The following is a 15,406-nucleotide window of genomic DNA, read 5'->3' as shown; positions in this document are numbered from 1 at the left end:
AGAGTCAGTCCTCGGGGCAGGGAGGAAAGGGCTACAAACAGGCTCCCCAAAGTGGCATCAAATTCTTGGTTTGGGGACTGAAATCCAAGGAGAGTCCTTTAAAGGTTCACCTGCCTTTCACCCTGGCAAGTGCAAAACTTTGACACGTCGGCAAGCACCACCCAAGCCTTCTTTGATTAAGTTAATTTGGTCGTCAGAGCCGAAAACAAAATCATCGTGGTTACAAACCTAAAAAACAATCTGCTACCTCTAAGGAAAGTGAAAATAATAACAATATTAAGCACCAACTGGAGCAGAGAAAGTGAGTGGGTGAACACGGATCTATGACAAATGCTACTCCGAAAAAATCTGCGTGACTAATTTCTTTCCTCTGCAAAACCAAGAATCTGGGTGTCGGTCTTAAAGCCCTGAATCACTACACCTTTTTCAAACGGGCATTTGCAACTTTAATGGCCATACAAAACTCTGCTGATAGAAGTACGTAAATGCTCCTGTAAAAATGTATCGGAAATGACAGCGTGTGCACGTTCGCATTTTTAAAAGTCAGGCAGTAGCAAACAGAGCAAAAAAAAATCATACTGATGGATCTGTTACCATTGCTGAAATGTCCAGCCTGTGGTTACTCGTGCTAGTCTCTGACGTGGCGTCCGCTAAAACCACTTCCTCTTAATTCACCTGCCTGGCGATAACCTCCCCTGTGACGGTGGTTGGTTCTTCTGTTGACCCCCTTCCCTCTACAACCTCTAACCTGTTATCTTTGAACTTGTCAACTTTGGTTCCTGCTCACCAGAATTTTATCAGCCATCTGCTGGATCTGTTGGGACTTTGTCTGGATGTCATCCTTCAGTCTGTTTTCTCTACGCTCCATGGTCTCTAGCCTCTTTACCTTGTTCTCCAGAGAGTGGCGGCGTTCCTGTAGATCGTGAATCAATCAGAGAGTTTTAATGGGGTAACCGCTACGGGCACGACGCCTGCGCCGAGGGTGGGGGCCCTCGGGAAGCGTACGCTCGATGCGGGAAGAGAAGTCTCAGGCACCCGAAGCCACGGTGAGGAAAACACAGTTCTGTGATCCGAGGAGTACTTGCTTGTGCAGGTTACAAGAGTGCATTCATTCATTCAAATATTTACCAAGCACCTACTATCTGCAAAGTACCACGCTAGGCATCGTGGAAAACACCGAGAGGAAGCTGACAGAATGCCTGCCCTTGGAAGAGGTAAGATAAACACAAATAAACACGATATGGGTTAAGAGGGCCAGGGCCATGAAGCAAACAGGTACAGAGGGCTGTGGGAGGGTGCAGGCTGGAGGGAGGGCTTTGAACTGAGCAGGTGAGGGGATGTGGCCGCTGTGGAGAGGGTCGGGATGTGGGAGGCTGGAGGGGAGAGGGCCAGAGGGGAGTGGGGAAGGCCTTTCAAAAAAAGGCGCAGCAGGGCTTCCCCGGTGGCGCAGTGGTTGAGAGTCCGCCTGCCGATGCAGGGGGCGTGGGTTCGTGCCCCGGTCCGGGAGGATCCCACGTGCCGTGGGGCGGCTGGGCCTGTGAGCCATGGCCGCTGAGACTGCACGTCGGGAGCCTGTGCTCTGCGACGGGAGAGGCCACGGCGGTGAGAGGCCCGTGTACCGAAAAAAAAGGTGCAGCAGCAGCAGTGCGGAGGTGGCCGAGAGCCAGCGTAGGCCCCAGGTGGAGCGTAGAGGGGCTACTGCAAAAGGTGTAATAGCGGAGGAGCTGGAGAAAACGGGAAAGGGGAGCATGTGTGGGGCAAAGGGCTGAGAGTCTCATGCACTTAAGATGTAGGGAAGCCCTGAAAGGTTTGGGATGGGCCAAGGGGTGCTGATGAGCCTGGAGTCTGAGGTCCACGAGTCTGACCCCGTTTGAGCTAGATGGGAGGAAGGTGAGCCTGGAAGCAGAAAGCCGAGAAATTACTACATTCACCCAGCGAAGAGGAAGAGGGCCTACACTGTGGGGAGGCCTTCAGAAATGGCCAGCAGAGGGTGGACGGTGGAGACAGTGTGGGTGTATTTACAGGGCTGAGGGACTCTCGGAATGGCAGGATCCAGGGAGAAGCAGCAGATGATGTCAAGGTGTCAAGCCTGGGGTGACCAGATGGATGAATGGGGGCCCTGACCGGTGCGAGGAAGACTGAGAAGGCAACCCAGCTTGTCGGGGAAGATACTGAGTTCATTCTAGATCGGAGGCACTGTTCAGACACCCAGTCAAGATGTCAGGGGAGCAGTGGGAAATACTTCCTGGATCGTGGGTGAGGCTGGCCCCAAAGAGACGTAGGCAAATAGGTTCAACGCCAGCACTGCGACGGAGAAGCAGAAGGCCCAGGACAGGGGGGTGGTTAAATCAACTATGACACATCCGTTCCATGGACCCATCACCCAGGCGTCAGGGGAGGTGGAGGGCGGCAAAGGGGGAACGTCCCTTTTTATTCTATATTCTTCAGTTCTATGTTTTTCACAATGAGAAAACACTCGTGTGTTTCCTGTATAATTATATAATTGGTTTCAACAACAACAACAACAAAGAATTGGACAGAGGGAAGAGGCCCAAAAATGTAGATCTGGGAGTTATCAACACACACAGGTCACAGCTGAAGCCTCGAAAATTAATATATCATTAACACCGTCGGGGAGAAGGTGAGGAAAAGCAAGCGTACAGAGGGAAGAAAAAGGAACCCTCAGGGACGGCATCACAGCTCATCTACGTACACGTGAATCCTCCCACACGGGCAAACGGGTCAGAGGAAAACAAACAGGAAGGAAAGGTTTTATCAAAACATCTTTCTACTCAGAGCTGCTGTGACAAATCCTTCTCCCCTTTGGGGAAAATGGTCCCAAACCTCTCGGGTTTCAAAGGGACTGGCGGACGGGACAGCGGTTTGGATGAACAGGAGCAGAGAGAGAGTGGTCCCGAGGTTTCTCCCCCTGCACAGCCGGAGGCCAGGCACCTCGGGAGCCGGGAGCTGCAGGTCCCCTGCTCACCTCGGCTTCCACCAGCTTCTTCTTGATGCCTTCGGAAGAGTCCTCGCGGTTGTGCAGCTTCTCCAGCTCGCGCTCAGCCCGCTCCTTCGCCTGGCGGATGTTCTGCAGAAGCTCGGTGGCCTCCGTGCTGGCTTTCACGGCCTGAAAGGAGAAGGAACAGGGGAGAGATGGCCCAATTTATCCACGGAAAAAGATGGGGACCATCTCCTAAACAGGAAAAAAAATCGGGTCACACTGAATGGATATTTTTATCCATTTTTCAAAACATATAAACGTTTCATTTTATTCTGTGTTTCGTCTGTCCTAAGGTGCACTTATATATTTTTTTTAACATCGCTGAATTTGGAATGCATCTACGATTAAAATTGATGGTGTTTTTTTCTTTCTTGGGGTACAGAAGATAATGGGGTATCGGACAATCATTAGCATCTTAGATTCAATGTAACATAATAAATGCAAACAAAAAGGTCTCGGGTTCATCTGCCCAGGTATTAATGTATTTACCCCGGACTGTTAATTGTCTCCCTATTTAATCATCTCATTTGCTGATTTTCCTAAGGGGAATCTGTACTACTTTTACAAGAAAACAAGATAAAAACTATAAACTTTTTTTTCTCAAATAAATACCTATCAAAGGGCATAACCACCACACTGTTCGTGGTGACTCACAAATTCATGTTTAAAGAAAAAACAGCAAACCCTTTTGAAGTTAATTTTTATTTGGGTCTTAACTATACTGCAGCTCTTCCAGCATCACAGTAAAGATCTGAGTGTAAGAAACCAACAACTTCACACTCATTTGCTTTATAGTTTTAAAACGTGAAAACGGCAAGGGAACTCCAACTTCGAGACCAGCACTGTCCAACGTGGGAGCTGCTCCCCACATGTGCCCGGTGAGCACTTGAAACGTGGTTGCTGTGACTGGGAAATTAATTTTTAATTTTACTTAAGTTTAATTCATTTAAAAACTGAAGCAGTGTACTTTTTTTTTGTTGTTGTTGCGGTATGCGGGCCTCTCACTGTTGTGGCCTCTCCCGTTGCGGAGCACAGGCTCCGGACGCGCAGGCTCAGCGGCCATGGCTCACGGGCCCAGCTGCTCCGCAGCATGTGGGATTTTCCCAGACTGGGGCACGAACCTGCGTCCCCTGCATCGGCAGGCGGACTCTCAACCACTGCACCACCAGGGAAGCCCAGTGTACATGTTTTAATATCACTACATGCTGCAATATTTTGTATATAATGGATTAAGGAAACTATATCATTCAGAGGATTTTCCCTTTTTTAATGTGGCTACTAGAAAACTTAAAATTACATCTGAGGCTGACATGTGTGGGTTGCTTCCCACTTCTACTGGAGAGCAGAGTTCTAGGAGATATAAATCCTCACACAAATTTCTAGCTGAAAGGCTTTCAGTAGTGAGCTCAAGAATAAGTAGGAAGGGGACAGATGAATGGATGCAGAAAATGTGGAATATCCAGGCCATGGAATACTATTCAGCCTCTGAAAAGGAGATCCTGTCACATGCTGTAACATGGATGAACCTCAAAGACACTGTGCTGAGCAAAATGAGCCAGCCACAAAGGACAAATACTGTATGATTCCATCCAGAGGAAGCACCTAAAGCAGTCAAAATCATACAAGCAAAGTAGATTGGCAGATGCAAACTGTGATATATAGGATGGATAAACAAGGTCCTACTGTATAGCACAGGGAACTATATTCAATATCCTGTGATAAAACATAATGGAAAAGAATATGGAAAAGAATTTATATATATGTATAACTGAGTCACTTTGCTGTACAGCAGAAAGTAACATGACACTGTAAGTCAACTACACTTCAATAAAATAAATAGAATGAAAAGGAAGGAAGGGGGGAGGGGGAGAGGGGGAGAGAGAGAGAGAGGAAGGAGGGAAGGAGGGAGGGAGGGACGAAGAAGAAAGGTGGTTACGAAGGGTGGGGGTGGGGAGATTAGCATTTGGCAGGTAGAGAGCTTAAGTTTTGTGAGATGACAAAGTTCTCAAGATCTATCTCACAATGTGAATGTATCTGACACTAAGGAACTGGACACTCAAAACAAGACAGTAAATGTATGTTTTCAATAACACAATTTAATGTTATATGTTTTTAATAACACAAAAAGAAGGAACTCTTGGGGCTTCCCTGGTGGCGCAGTGCTTGGGAATCTGCCTGCTAATGCAGGGGATACGGGTTCAAGCCCTGGTCTGGGAGGATCCCACATGCCGCGGAGCAACTAGGCCCGTGAGCCACAAGTACTGAGTCTGCGCGTCTGGAGCTTGTGCTCCGCAACAAGACAGGCCGCGATAGTGAGAGGCCCGCGCACCGGGATGAAGAGTGGCCCCCACTTGCCACAACTAGAGAAAGCCCTCGCAAGGAAACGAAGACCCAACACAGCAAAAATAAATAAATAAATTACTAAACTCCTACCCCCAACATCTTAAAAATAAAAAAATAAGGAACTCTTTTAAACACACTCACAAACGTTCTTGACATGAAAGGCCACATTCATCCTGGCCCTTTCTTTAGCATTTTCCGTGTTCACCTAAAGGAAGGGCCCTTTGCACACACTGTGCCCAATGCCATAAACCAAACCCACATCCATTCCCAATCACCTGAGGACTACTGGTCCCTCCAGGTTCCCAATGCACAGGAAGACTGCCGACAGTCTCTGATTGAAAGCTGTCTGGGTCGTGAACAACATAGGCTTCTCCCATGCAAGATGGGGACCTGGTCCCCTGAAGGGAGACGAGACAGCCTCTTGGGTTCTGCTGTAATACAATTAGAGCTTTGACTTGAGAGTCTCACAGAGCTTTGTGGGTTTTTTGTTTGTTTTTTAAACAAACACTGCTTGACATGTCTCAAAAGGAGAAAGTATATTCAGAACTCTTGTATTTTCAGGTAATAACTCACTCTCCCTTCATTTTCCTTGGTGCTGGGTGACTAATTCTCCTTCTTTGATCTCCTGTGCTCCAGGACAAAGCAAGAAGTATGTGGAAATGGGGGTAAGTTCCCCAAAACATCACCTCAGGCTTACCTTTTCCAGCTTCTCTTGGAGCTCCTGAATTTTGAGCTGCTGCTCAGCATTGATCTGTGATTAAAATCCCAGGAAATAAAGCAAAAAAGGCAAATTGGCATTAAGGTCTTGCTACATTTACTGCAGTCCTATTTTCTTGAGGTTTCTGTTGGGGTCTCTTTGTTTTGTTTTCCAATACCTACTGATGGAGAGGAAGAACAGTAGCCTATCAGAGAAACCTTTGAATGTCTCAGTGCAAACATCCATGTGGACTATTTCTCTAGAACCAGCAACACACATACAGATGGCAAAAAAAGAGAAACAAAGTCGCCGGTACCCTAAAACAGTAAGAATTTTCCCATGTGTCTTACTGAGTGTCTGGATTTGTGTGTTACTGTGAGCGGGCCTGACCAAAAAAAATGAGATGTCTTCTATCCCTTTTAGAAACATACCTGAAGCTAAACATGGTCATCCAGAGACTGACCATCAAAATAAACCCAGAAGACAGTTCTCTATTCATCGCAAGTGTATTCTTAACCAGTGACAGGCCACGGAGAACAACATTTAAGAGGCTGTCTACCCAAAATCACGATACCAATAATGGAAAATACCTTCTCCAGTTTGGCATATTCTCCCACTTCAGGCTTCCCTTGATCTTTAGCCTGTAATTTAAAAGATACAACATATTGGAAAATCTCAAGAACCTAAAAGTCTTATAAGGCAACACTACAGGCTTTCTTGGTCTCTGTGGCCAAAATAATGAGGATGATGATAAAAAAAAAATTAAGTATCTTCTCTAACCAAGACCAGGAGGCTTTGCAGGGCGCCCCATTATTTCCCAAATGTACACTCGTGAAGCTAGGATTCCCTTTATTATTGCTAAGATCATCCATGATTCTACCCCCAAAACACCCCGGCAGGGAGCTGGCTACCTTCATCAATTTATGCTGACATTCTGTTGCTTTCCGCTTGAACTCTTCGGCAGCCAGCCGAGACTCTCTGAGCTCCGATTCATAGAGATCACTCCGTCTTCTGGCCGAAACCAGGTCCTCTTCCAACTGATTCATCATTAACCTCATTTCTTCCACTTGAGCCTGGTACTCCTAAAGAGTAGGCAATGGAAGGAAGGTGAATTTTGGAACTCCTGAAAGGAAAGTTGGGAGGTGAAGATGGAAAAACACAGACCACAGAGGGAAGACACAGTGAAGAGAGATTGGAGAGAATGGACCTAGAGAAAAGGTGAGTAGAAAGATGGGGATAAGGGCGAGGTGTGTGGATGGACGAGGAGGGAGAAAAGAATATTAAATCTTTAAACTGTTTTCATCTAGATCATGAATCACTAGTAACACCATTTGGAACAAATGTGCCTATACACAATAAGATCCTTTGAGCAAATAATATCGTACAAGAAGTGCAGAACCTTAAGACCTTTGTAACACAGGAGAGCTGAAAGGGATGTACTTTAAACAACCAGGATAATCTGCTTATGCGTAGCTTTCCTCCAAGGGTAATCATTTATACAGATTTGTCCTTTAGAAGTTATGTGCTCCTAACACAATTAGATATGGTACTAGTTTTAAAATTAACCTTTCAGATGGCACAAGGGGGTAATTGGAAATCTCAGTGGAGAGAATCTTGGAAGGTGAAACTCATCATGTCAGTTTCTCACCATTAATTTTTCTGGGCCCCAAACTGCACGATGAACTTGCTCTTGAGAGGCAAGTCACCCTGAAATTTGGAAGCGTCAGGAAACACTGGCTCTGATCAAAGTAACTTGTGAGAAAGACTCTGAAGAAAGAATTATCTTGTTCCCTCGAGCAAAAGCCTTTAAAGTAATCCCAACGGCCCAACCTTTTCCAAATTCAATTTCTAAAATCAAAACAGGACATCTGGGGCTTCCCTGGTGGCGCAGTGGTTGGGAGTCCGCCTGCCGATGCAGGGGACGCGGGTTCGTGCCCCGGTCTGGGAGGATCCCACGTGCCACAGAGCGGCTGGGCCCGTGAGCCGTGGCCGCTGGGCCTGTGCGTCCGGGGCCTGTGCTCCGCGGCGAGGGAGGCCACAGCAGGGGGAGGCCCATGTACCGCAAAAAAAAAAAAAAAAAAAAAAAAAAAGCTTGGTAAAAAATTAATAAAAATTAAACAAAACAAAACAGGACATCTGCATCAAAGTTTTCCAAAACTGATTTACCAGAAGAAATGGGCAATGGTTTCGAAAACTTTGGGGCAGAGTATGAAAATATTCTCTGTTAGCAAAAGCAAAGCTTATATATATAAGGATTATGAATGAGCAGTTTATCCAATCCAAGGTGGCGGATTTAAAATGAAAAGAATAAAGAATTAAGACTGTCTTTGACCTTCGCAATGTACAGCGATAATCTCTAAGATCCGTTCCCCCAAGAAATAACTGAAGAGGGATCAACTGAGCAAGGTTATGCTTTTAGCCAATAAAATGTCTTTTTTCTTCTTTCTTTTTTTAGTAACAGAATATAAAGTAAACCTTTCATCCTTTGTAACAGGCAGTCCCCCCAGTGCACACTCAAGGGGAGGTGACGTCCTTATGAAAATGGATAGTTTTCACGTAAGCACATCTCTCTGTATTACTGGCACAGCGGAAAGCAGAAAAACTGAGCACAGGATGGAGCCTGGTCTCATTTCACTCCTTCCCACCCAAAAGCGTACAGTCGTCCCTCGGTATCCACAGGGGAACGGCTCCAGAACCAAATCCGGTCCACAGGTGGTTGAAATCGCAGACATGGAACCCGTGGATACGGAGGGCCGACTGTATTGTTATTGAAGGTCAATCCTACAAGTCATGGGGCGCCAGGTTTTCTGGACGATGCCCACTAAGTGAGTGGTGCTGGGTTATATAAGCAAAGGTCTTTATAACCTACTGAACAATTATCTCAACTCACAGAATGGAGCGTGAGCCGGTGATGTGAAACAGTACACCCTCTACTTGGGGTTTTTCTAGACCCCTCGGCCAGGGCTGTGTCATGACTTATTATGACTTTCATAGCTCTGGGTATTGTGCCTTCCTGGATCCCTTCCTCCATTTAAAAATAAATAAATAAATAAATATATATATATATATATAACATATTATATAATATATATTATATATATAATATGTTATATATATATAATTCTATTTTACAAGAGTAGCATTCATATAAAGACAAAAACATTACCTATGAAAACCGTTTCTTCTACCTAAAACTCATTTTTTTTCTTCTGATTTTAGAGTTTTAAAAAATCCAAAGTCCCCACAGACACAAATACCAAGCTGTGGAGGAAGCAAAGAGGTAGGAGGCACTCTTGGCCATCTTTTATCCTTGAGCTCCCTTGTCTGACTTAAACTTATGTCGGCAAGAAGGGAACGTAATTTCTGTGTTTTGTCAAGAGTGAGGACAGAGCGCTGTTCCCCCAACATCTCTCTTTCCTGAGCCGTCAGCGCCCAGGGGGAGGAAGGCAAGAATCAGGCAACATCTCTGTCAGCAATCTGAGCTCTGGGGGCACCCGGCCTGCTACAAGCATCAAACAAAATTCCACCTCATTTATTGAGCCACTGTTACTCTGCTGGATATTTCAAGGAAATCCTATACATCCAACAGCTGACCAAATCCCTGCTTCAGGAGAACTCTGAGAGAAGATAATCAGGTCAGTTCCCAAGGACAGCTGAGAGGCAGCTGTATGTATCAGCATGGGTTGAACTGTGGGTCAGAGTTGAACAGGATCAGAATGGGGAACCGTGGACAACTTTTGGGTCCTGCCTTGAGTCATTCTTTGGAATGGAGCTTCAGAATTTTGTGGGAAGGAAGACATGGTCCTATTCAATCAGAAATCCTGAAACCCAAATGCCTTCTGTGTTACCTGAACTTCTGTCTCCCTTCCAGGGATGGGGGGTGGAGGGGGGGCAGGGGAGGGGTGGGACGAAATCAGCAATTGCTACTGATGGAGCATGAATCTAACCATCATGTGAGACGCTTAGGTGTTTTTATTTGTTTATTTAATTTTTGGCCACTCCACGTGGGATCTTAGTTTCCCGACCGGGAATAGAACCCATGCCCCCTGCAGTGGGAACGCAGGGTCCTAACCACTGAACCACCAGGGAATTCCCTAGGTGTTTTTATTTTAAACCAAATTCAAGTGCTCCATTGGGGGTAGCTAAGCAGAAGCAACATATTTAAATAAACAGCGGTACAGAAATTGGCTTTGAGAGGAAGAGTGCGGAATAAATGGCAAACCTGGGAGGAATTGACAGGCTGCAAACCAAATACTAGGAGTTTGCGGAAAGTATTAAATGCTTTTTCCTGGATTGCAAACATCCTGCTCTCACCAAACTTACCGAGAGTCATTTTAATAAATCCTTCTTCCGATGAGAAATAAAATCTGAAACGAAGAAGTTTTCTCCCCCTCAAAATGGAACGCTTAGCAGTCATTAAATCTAAAATTCCACATGGATGCCAACTGTGGTATGAATCACAAAGGACATTTCTTTGAACTCAACCACCAGCATACACCTTTTCAAAGTGTCCTGATAATTCTGTTTCTATGGAATTTCACAGACACCAGCTGCTCCCTCTGGTGGCCAAGCATAGCTTTCATTTCCCCAGGATGTCACCAAAAGCAAATTTCCAACCACACTGAACTAATGGGAGAAAAAGAATCCTACCTCTTGAAACTTTTAGGATGAAAAACTGTGTTGATAAAAGGGGCAACGAGTCAACTGTCAAAGCAGATTTTTTCAAGCTGTAGGTGTGACCTTCAAAATCTCTAAGTTAGTGGTGGTGTTCAGAAACCTGACAACCAATTTGCATCATTTCCTATGCACGTTTATTCAGAACACTTTTATCAAGCAAGAGGATATTAACCAATGATTTAAAAAGTATTAAGGTGATAATGAGACGATGCCAACAAAACATCCAAAACAGGAATTCTTTCTGTAAAGAACAGCTAAGGAATCAAATTATTTGCCGGCGTTTCTTGCATCAGCACCACCCAGATGGCTAAGTGTGCGTTACCCAGAGACGAAAATGTTCATTTCCATCACTGTTTCCACTAGATTTTCTGAAGTGAATGAGAGCTGCCTGGCAGCTGATAATTCAGCTCTCCGACTGCTCAGTGCATTCTCTTCATTAAAGTTTCTATTCACAGTTTCTTCAAAGGACAAAAAAAAAAAGAAAATCCATGCTAAAAAGGAAACAGTGAAGTGAAATAAAAATGAACCATCTAGAAAGAAACTCCTTTTAGAAATAGAGGGGGTAAAAAAAGAGAGGAGGCTTTTTAAAGGTCTGGATTCTCTTTTCTGAACACACAGGGGAGGGCTTTCTGCAGTCAGATTTGCCGTGTCAATTCTGACTCGGCCTTAACTGCTCAAACTCTTCTTCCAGGATAAGTCTTTAGATAAGTAAGACTATGAAGTACCCTGGCTTTTCTCAAAAACTTAAAGTGCATCTGAAAAGCTATGAAAACATTAATTTTTTTTTAATGGTCTAAAGCAAAGGTTGGCAAACTCTTTTGGTAAAAAGCTAGATAGGAAGCCATTTCAGTTTTGCAGTCCATGTGGTCTCTGTCAAAAGCACTCACCTCTGCCATTGTAGCATGATCAACAGCTATGGGCAGTACCTAAATGAATGGCTGTGCTGTGTTCCAATAAAACTTTATAAACACTGAAATGTGAATTCCATATGAAATATTCTTCTTCTTTTGAGTTTTTTCCCCCGTTTAAAAATGCAAAAACCATTCTTAGCTTGTGGTCATGAAAAACAGGTGGCTGGCCAGATTCTCACCCACAGGCTGCAGTTTGCCCACCCCTGCTCTAAACCTACACCTTCGATTGAAAAAAGTAGCCATCATGGGGTCCAGACTTCACAAGGAGCTAGATAGAACAAGGACTCTGCCATTTATATAAATCATGGGGAATCTAAAAGTTCCAAATGACCTACATAACTTTCTCTCCTCACCGCTCCCCCTTCCCTCTCTCTGTCCCTCAAACACACCTCTCCTGAAATGAGAGGTCCGGTTGGTGCCCTGCTCCCAGGCAGGGAGCCATACCTGCTCTTTGATTTCTTGGAGCTTCCGGCTCTGCTCTCTGATATCGTGGAGAAGCTGCAGTGCTTTGTCGTCCTCCTGGGACACCTCCATCCGTGCTTGCTCCAAACTTCGCTTTAAGCTCTGCGGAAAGCAAAATTTTAATAGGGTTGTCCTGTGGATCCTGCTCTGTTTGAAAAGATTCATTAAGGGAGCTGCAGGCTGCTTCGCAGACACCAAGATGGTTTCAGGTGACGGGCCAAAGTCGACAACTTCCGGTGAGTCGCTGATTCCAGGTTTCATCCTGTAAAACCCCTTGGTTCAAGAAACATCATCTCAAACCTTATGACCTTATGGATCCAGCCTGAAACTGCATCCACCTGTTTCCTACCTGCCTTCGCAGATACTTACTTGTATGTTCAGAACTAAAAACTAATAAGATCCCTTAGCCGTGAAACCATCATTGGGGTGGCTACAAAGTCGTTTCTGGAATAGCAGTTATTCGAGGACTGTCAAGTATATATCCCTCTTTCAAAGTAGCAATGACTTCATTCTCTGCCCAGGTGCCATTTAAGACTCCAAGCAAACTATTTCCACCTCCTGGCTTACGTTTCCTGGACACCTTTCATCCAAAAGGTTCCCTCAATGCTTCAGTGACACTGAAATATAGATCTGAAATACAAAGCTGAATAACTTTACCCACCACTGAAAGGAGGTCAAATCTGGAATGGAAACATAGCAGTTATTCTTAATCAGCCACGCTCTATAGATTTCCTCTCCCTTGTGGGAAAAAAAAAAAAACACTTGAAAAATGTGTGATTCAACTTGTTAAGACTGTACATTAAAAAACACCTGAATGAAAATTTTTAACGAGACAATGGAGAAGACAGTCCACTCTTGTGAAGGAAAGAAAAACAAAAGTCGCATGGTAAAAGATGACAGAGGGTCTGGGTTTTAAAGGCTGAGTTTTGCTTGTTGCTGCGCTGGTTCTAGGCAATGGAATATTGATTTGGGACAGATTCAAAATACATTTTCTTGCACTTATTTGGGAGCTTGGTTCCTGAGGCTGACTGTGCTGGACACGAGGTGGAGCAGAGAGGTTGGGATGGGAGATGCTGAGACCCTCTGCAACGCCGTCTATGCCCGTCTCCAGGCTCCTACCTGGACTTTCTGAGCCTGATCTCAGGCCTCTGGGCCCTCACGCCCGGCTCCCGCTACTCTGCACATCACAGGTCTTGCTCGTGCGTCCTCCCTCTCTCTCCTCTCTGCCCCTGGCTGTGATGTGCCTCATGATGCTGTCACGAAACAGGATGAGACACACACGACGGGAAGCGCCCGCTCCGAGGGAAGGGGGCTTTGGGGGGAAGGCTCACACTGCACTCTGTGATGTAGGTAGCAAGGTCCTGCTCCAGGAGGGATCTCTGAGTCTCAGAGGCCTTCAGCTCCACCTCCTTCTGACTAAGCACAGCCTCCACCTCTGACACTCTCCGATGTAACCGGGTCATTTCCTGCTCCATCTGAAATAAACACAGCGACACGTTAAAAAGGCCCGGGGGGCGGGGGGCGGGGGGGTGTTCGTCAGGAGCAATCGCATCTCAAGCCACCTCCGAGACCACCTGGTGGTCCTGGCTGGCGCTAACTCGCCAAAAGGTTGGGATGGAAATACCATGGTTTCTTCGCCTGGGAGCGCACAGGTCTTCGTAAGGGCAGTCACCAATGCTAAGTCACTCCTCTCATGCAAGGCTGGGTTCACACTCGATCACTTCTCTAACCCAGTGAGCGAGGAAGCCACAATCACCATTTTTTTCACCTGTTTGCTTTTTTTTGGGTTTGGTTTGGGTTTTTTTTGCAGACGTCAGTTTAATTCTACCCCAAATCCATCTTGATCCCCCCCATCTCCTTGCAAAGATCTAGAGGACAAATCCAGGACAGGGCAAGGAGATATGGGTTCGTCTGCACTCTTAGGAGTCCCAGGCAAGAAGTGACTCTTACGAGCTTCCAGAGAGCTGCCCCTGGGCAGAAACAGTGAGCGTTAAGAGACGTTGAGCATAATCAACACAGTGGCCGCAGTTACATAAGCAGGAGTTTTTAAAGACTAGGAAGAGAGACTTCGCATCACTCAAAGCAGATGGGATGCATCTCGGCCACAGGTGAGGACCCACGCCACCTGCCAGAAGACGCAGACATCTAGCTGGGTCATGCTGAGGAACTAGCCGCTTTATATCCAGGGCCTCCTCTGGTTAAGATTTAAAGGATTTACGGCAGCGTCAAGGCCCGAATTCATCTCCCTCTGAGCTGCCGGAGGCGCGACTTCAGCGCGGGAAGGATCAGGTGGCTCGGCGCCAGCGGCGGCCCCGGGCGGATCCCTTGGCATATATTGACGGGAGGCTCCTGCAGCAAGGAGGGAGGCCGGCTGCGGAAATAAATACCTTGTGACACTTGTCCTGGGAGTCCTGCAGCTCTTTGCTTTTGATGAGAAGTTTCTTTTCCATGGAGCTAGTCTTGGCAGGGGAGTCCAGACTTGACACAACAGACCTGGATGGAAGAAATGGGTGGGCCTGAAAAGCTGCATTCAGAAACTGTGGCAGAGTTTGGGATTAGCAGATGCAAACTATTCCGTACAGAATGGATAAACAACAAGGTCCTGCTGTATAGAGCAGGGGAATATATTCAATACCCTGTGATAAACCATAATGGAAAAGAATATGAAAAGGAATGTATATATGTGGGTAACTGAGTCACTTTGCCATACAGCAGAAATTAACACAACATTGTAAATCAACTATACTTCCATAAAATAAATTAAAAAAAAAAAAAAGAAAAACTGCGGCAGAGACCACAAGACCTGCCAGCATCCTTGGCCATCAACACAGCTGGCTCAGGCAGCTTCTAATAACACCAAGGCCATGAGGCAGAGAGGTGGACAGGACCAAGAACTCTGGAAGCAGGAGAGCCTGAGTGTAAATCTAGTCACCGTTGACCTGAGGCAGTGATTCAGCCTCCCTGAGCCTCTGTTTCCATTTCTAGGAGGTAGAACGATAATAAAAGGACCTACCACAACAGGAGAGCGTGGGCATTAAGCACACGGCATTTGTGCTGATACGGCTTTATTCACTTACTCACTAAATGGATGTGTACTGTGCACCTACACTGCTCCGGGCACTGGAAGAGCAGTGGACAAGACAGACACGGTCCCTGCCCTCCTGGAGCTGACATTCTCAGAGGGCACGCAGAATGCATCAGGCAGACGCACAAGCTAAAAGGTTACAGATGTTGCCAAAGAAGGAAATGGGGTGATGTGCTACGGCAGAGGAAACGGATCAGGGGCCTGCTTCTCTGTGTGGTGACATCTGAGCT

General features: G+C 46.0%; 1 protein-coding gene across 1 annotated transcript in view; it reads right to left on the bottom strand.

Annotated features, from left to right (window-relative positions):
- Positions 1–15,406, bottom strand: part of CIT (citron rho-interacting serine/threonine kinase) — a gene marked incomplete at both ends in the record, with an annotated part of 168,460 nt that overhangs the window by 65,672 nt on the left and 87,382 nt on the right. The window contains 8 exon segments of the mRNA XM_082667324.1: positions 788–913; positions 2,987–3,127; positions 6,042–6,095; positions 6,632–6,682; positions 6,953–7,123; positions 12,074–12,193; positions 13,423–13,566; positions 14,479–14,584. Of these exon segments, the coding sequence (XP_082523450.1) occupies positions 788–913; positions 2,987–3,127; positions 6,042–6,095; positions 6,632–6,682; positions 6,953–7,123; positions 12,074–12,193; positions 13,423–13,566; positions 14,479–14,584 (913 nt within the window).

The sequence above is a fragment of the Grampus griseus genome (genome assembly GCF_964374135.1).
Source record: "Grampus griseus genome assembly, chromosome: 12".
NCBI classification, from domain to species: domain Eukaryota; kingdom Metazoa; phylum Chordata; class Mammalia; order Artiodactyla; family Delphinidae; genus Grampus; species Grampus griseus.
This window is presented reverse-complemented; position numbering and strand designations above follow the sequence as displayed.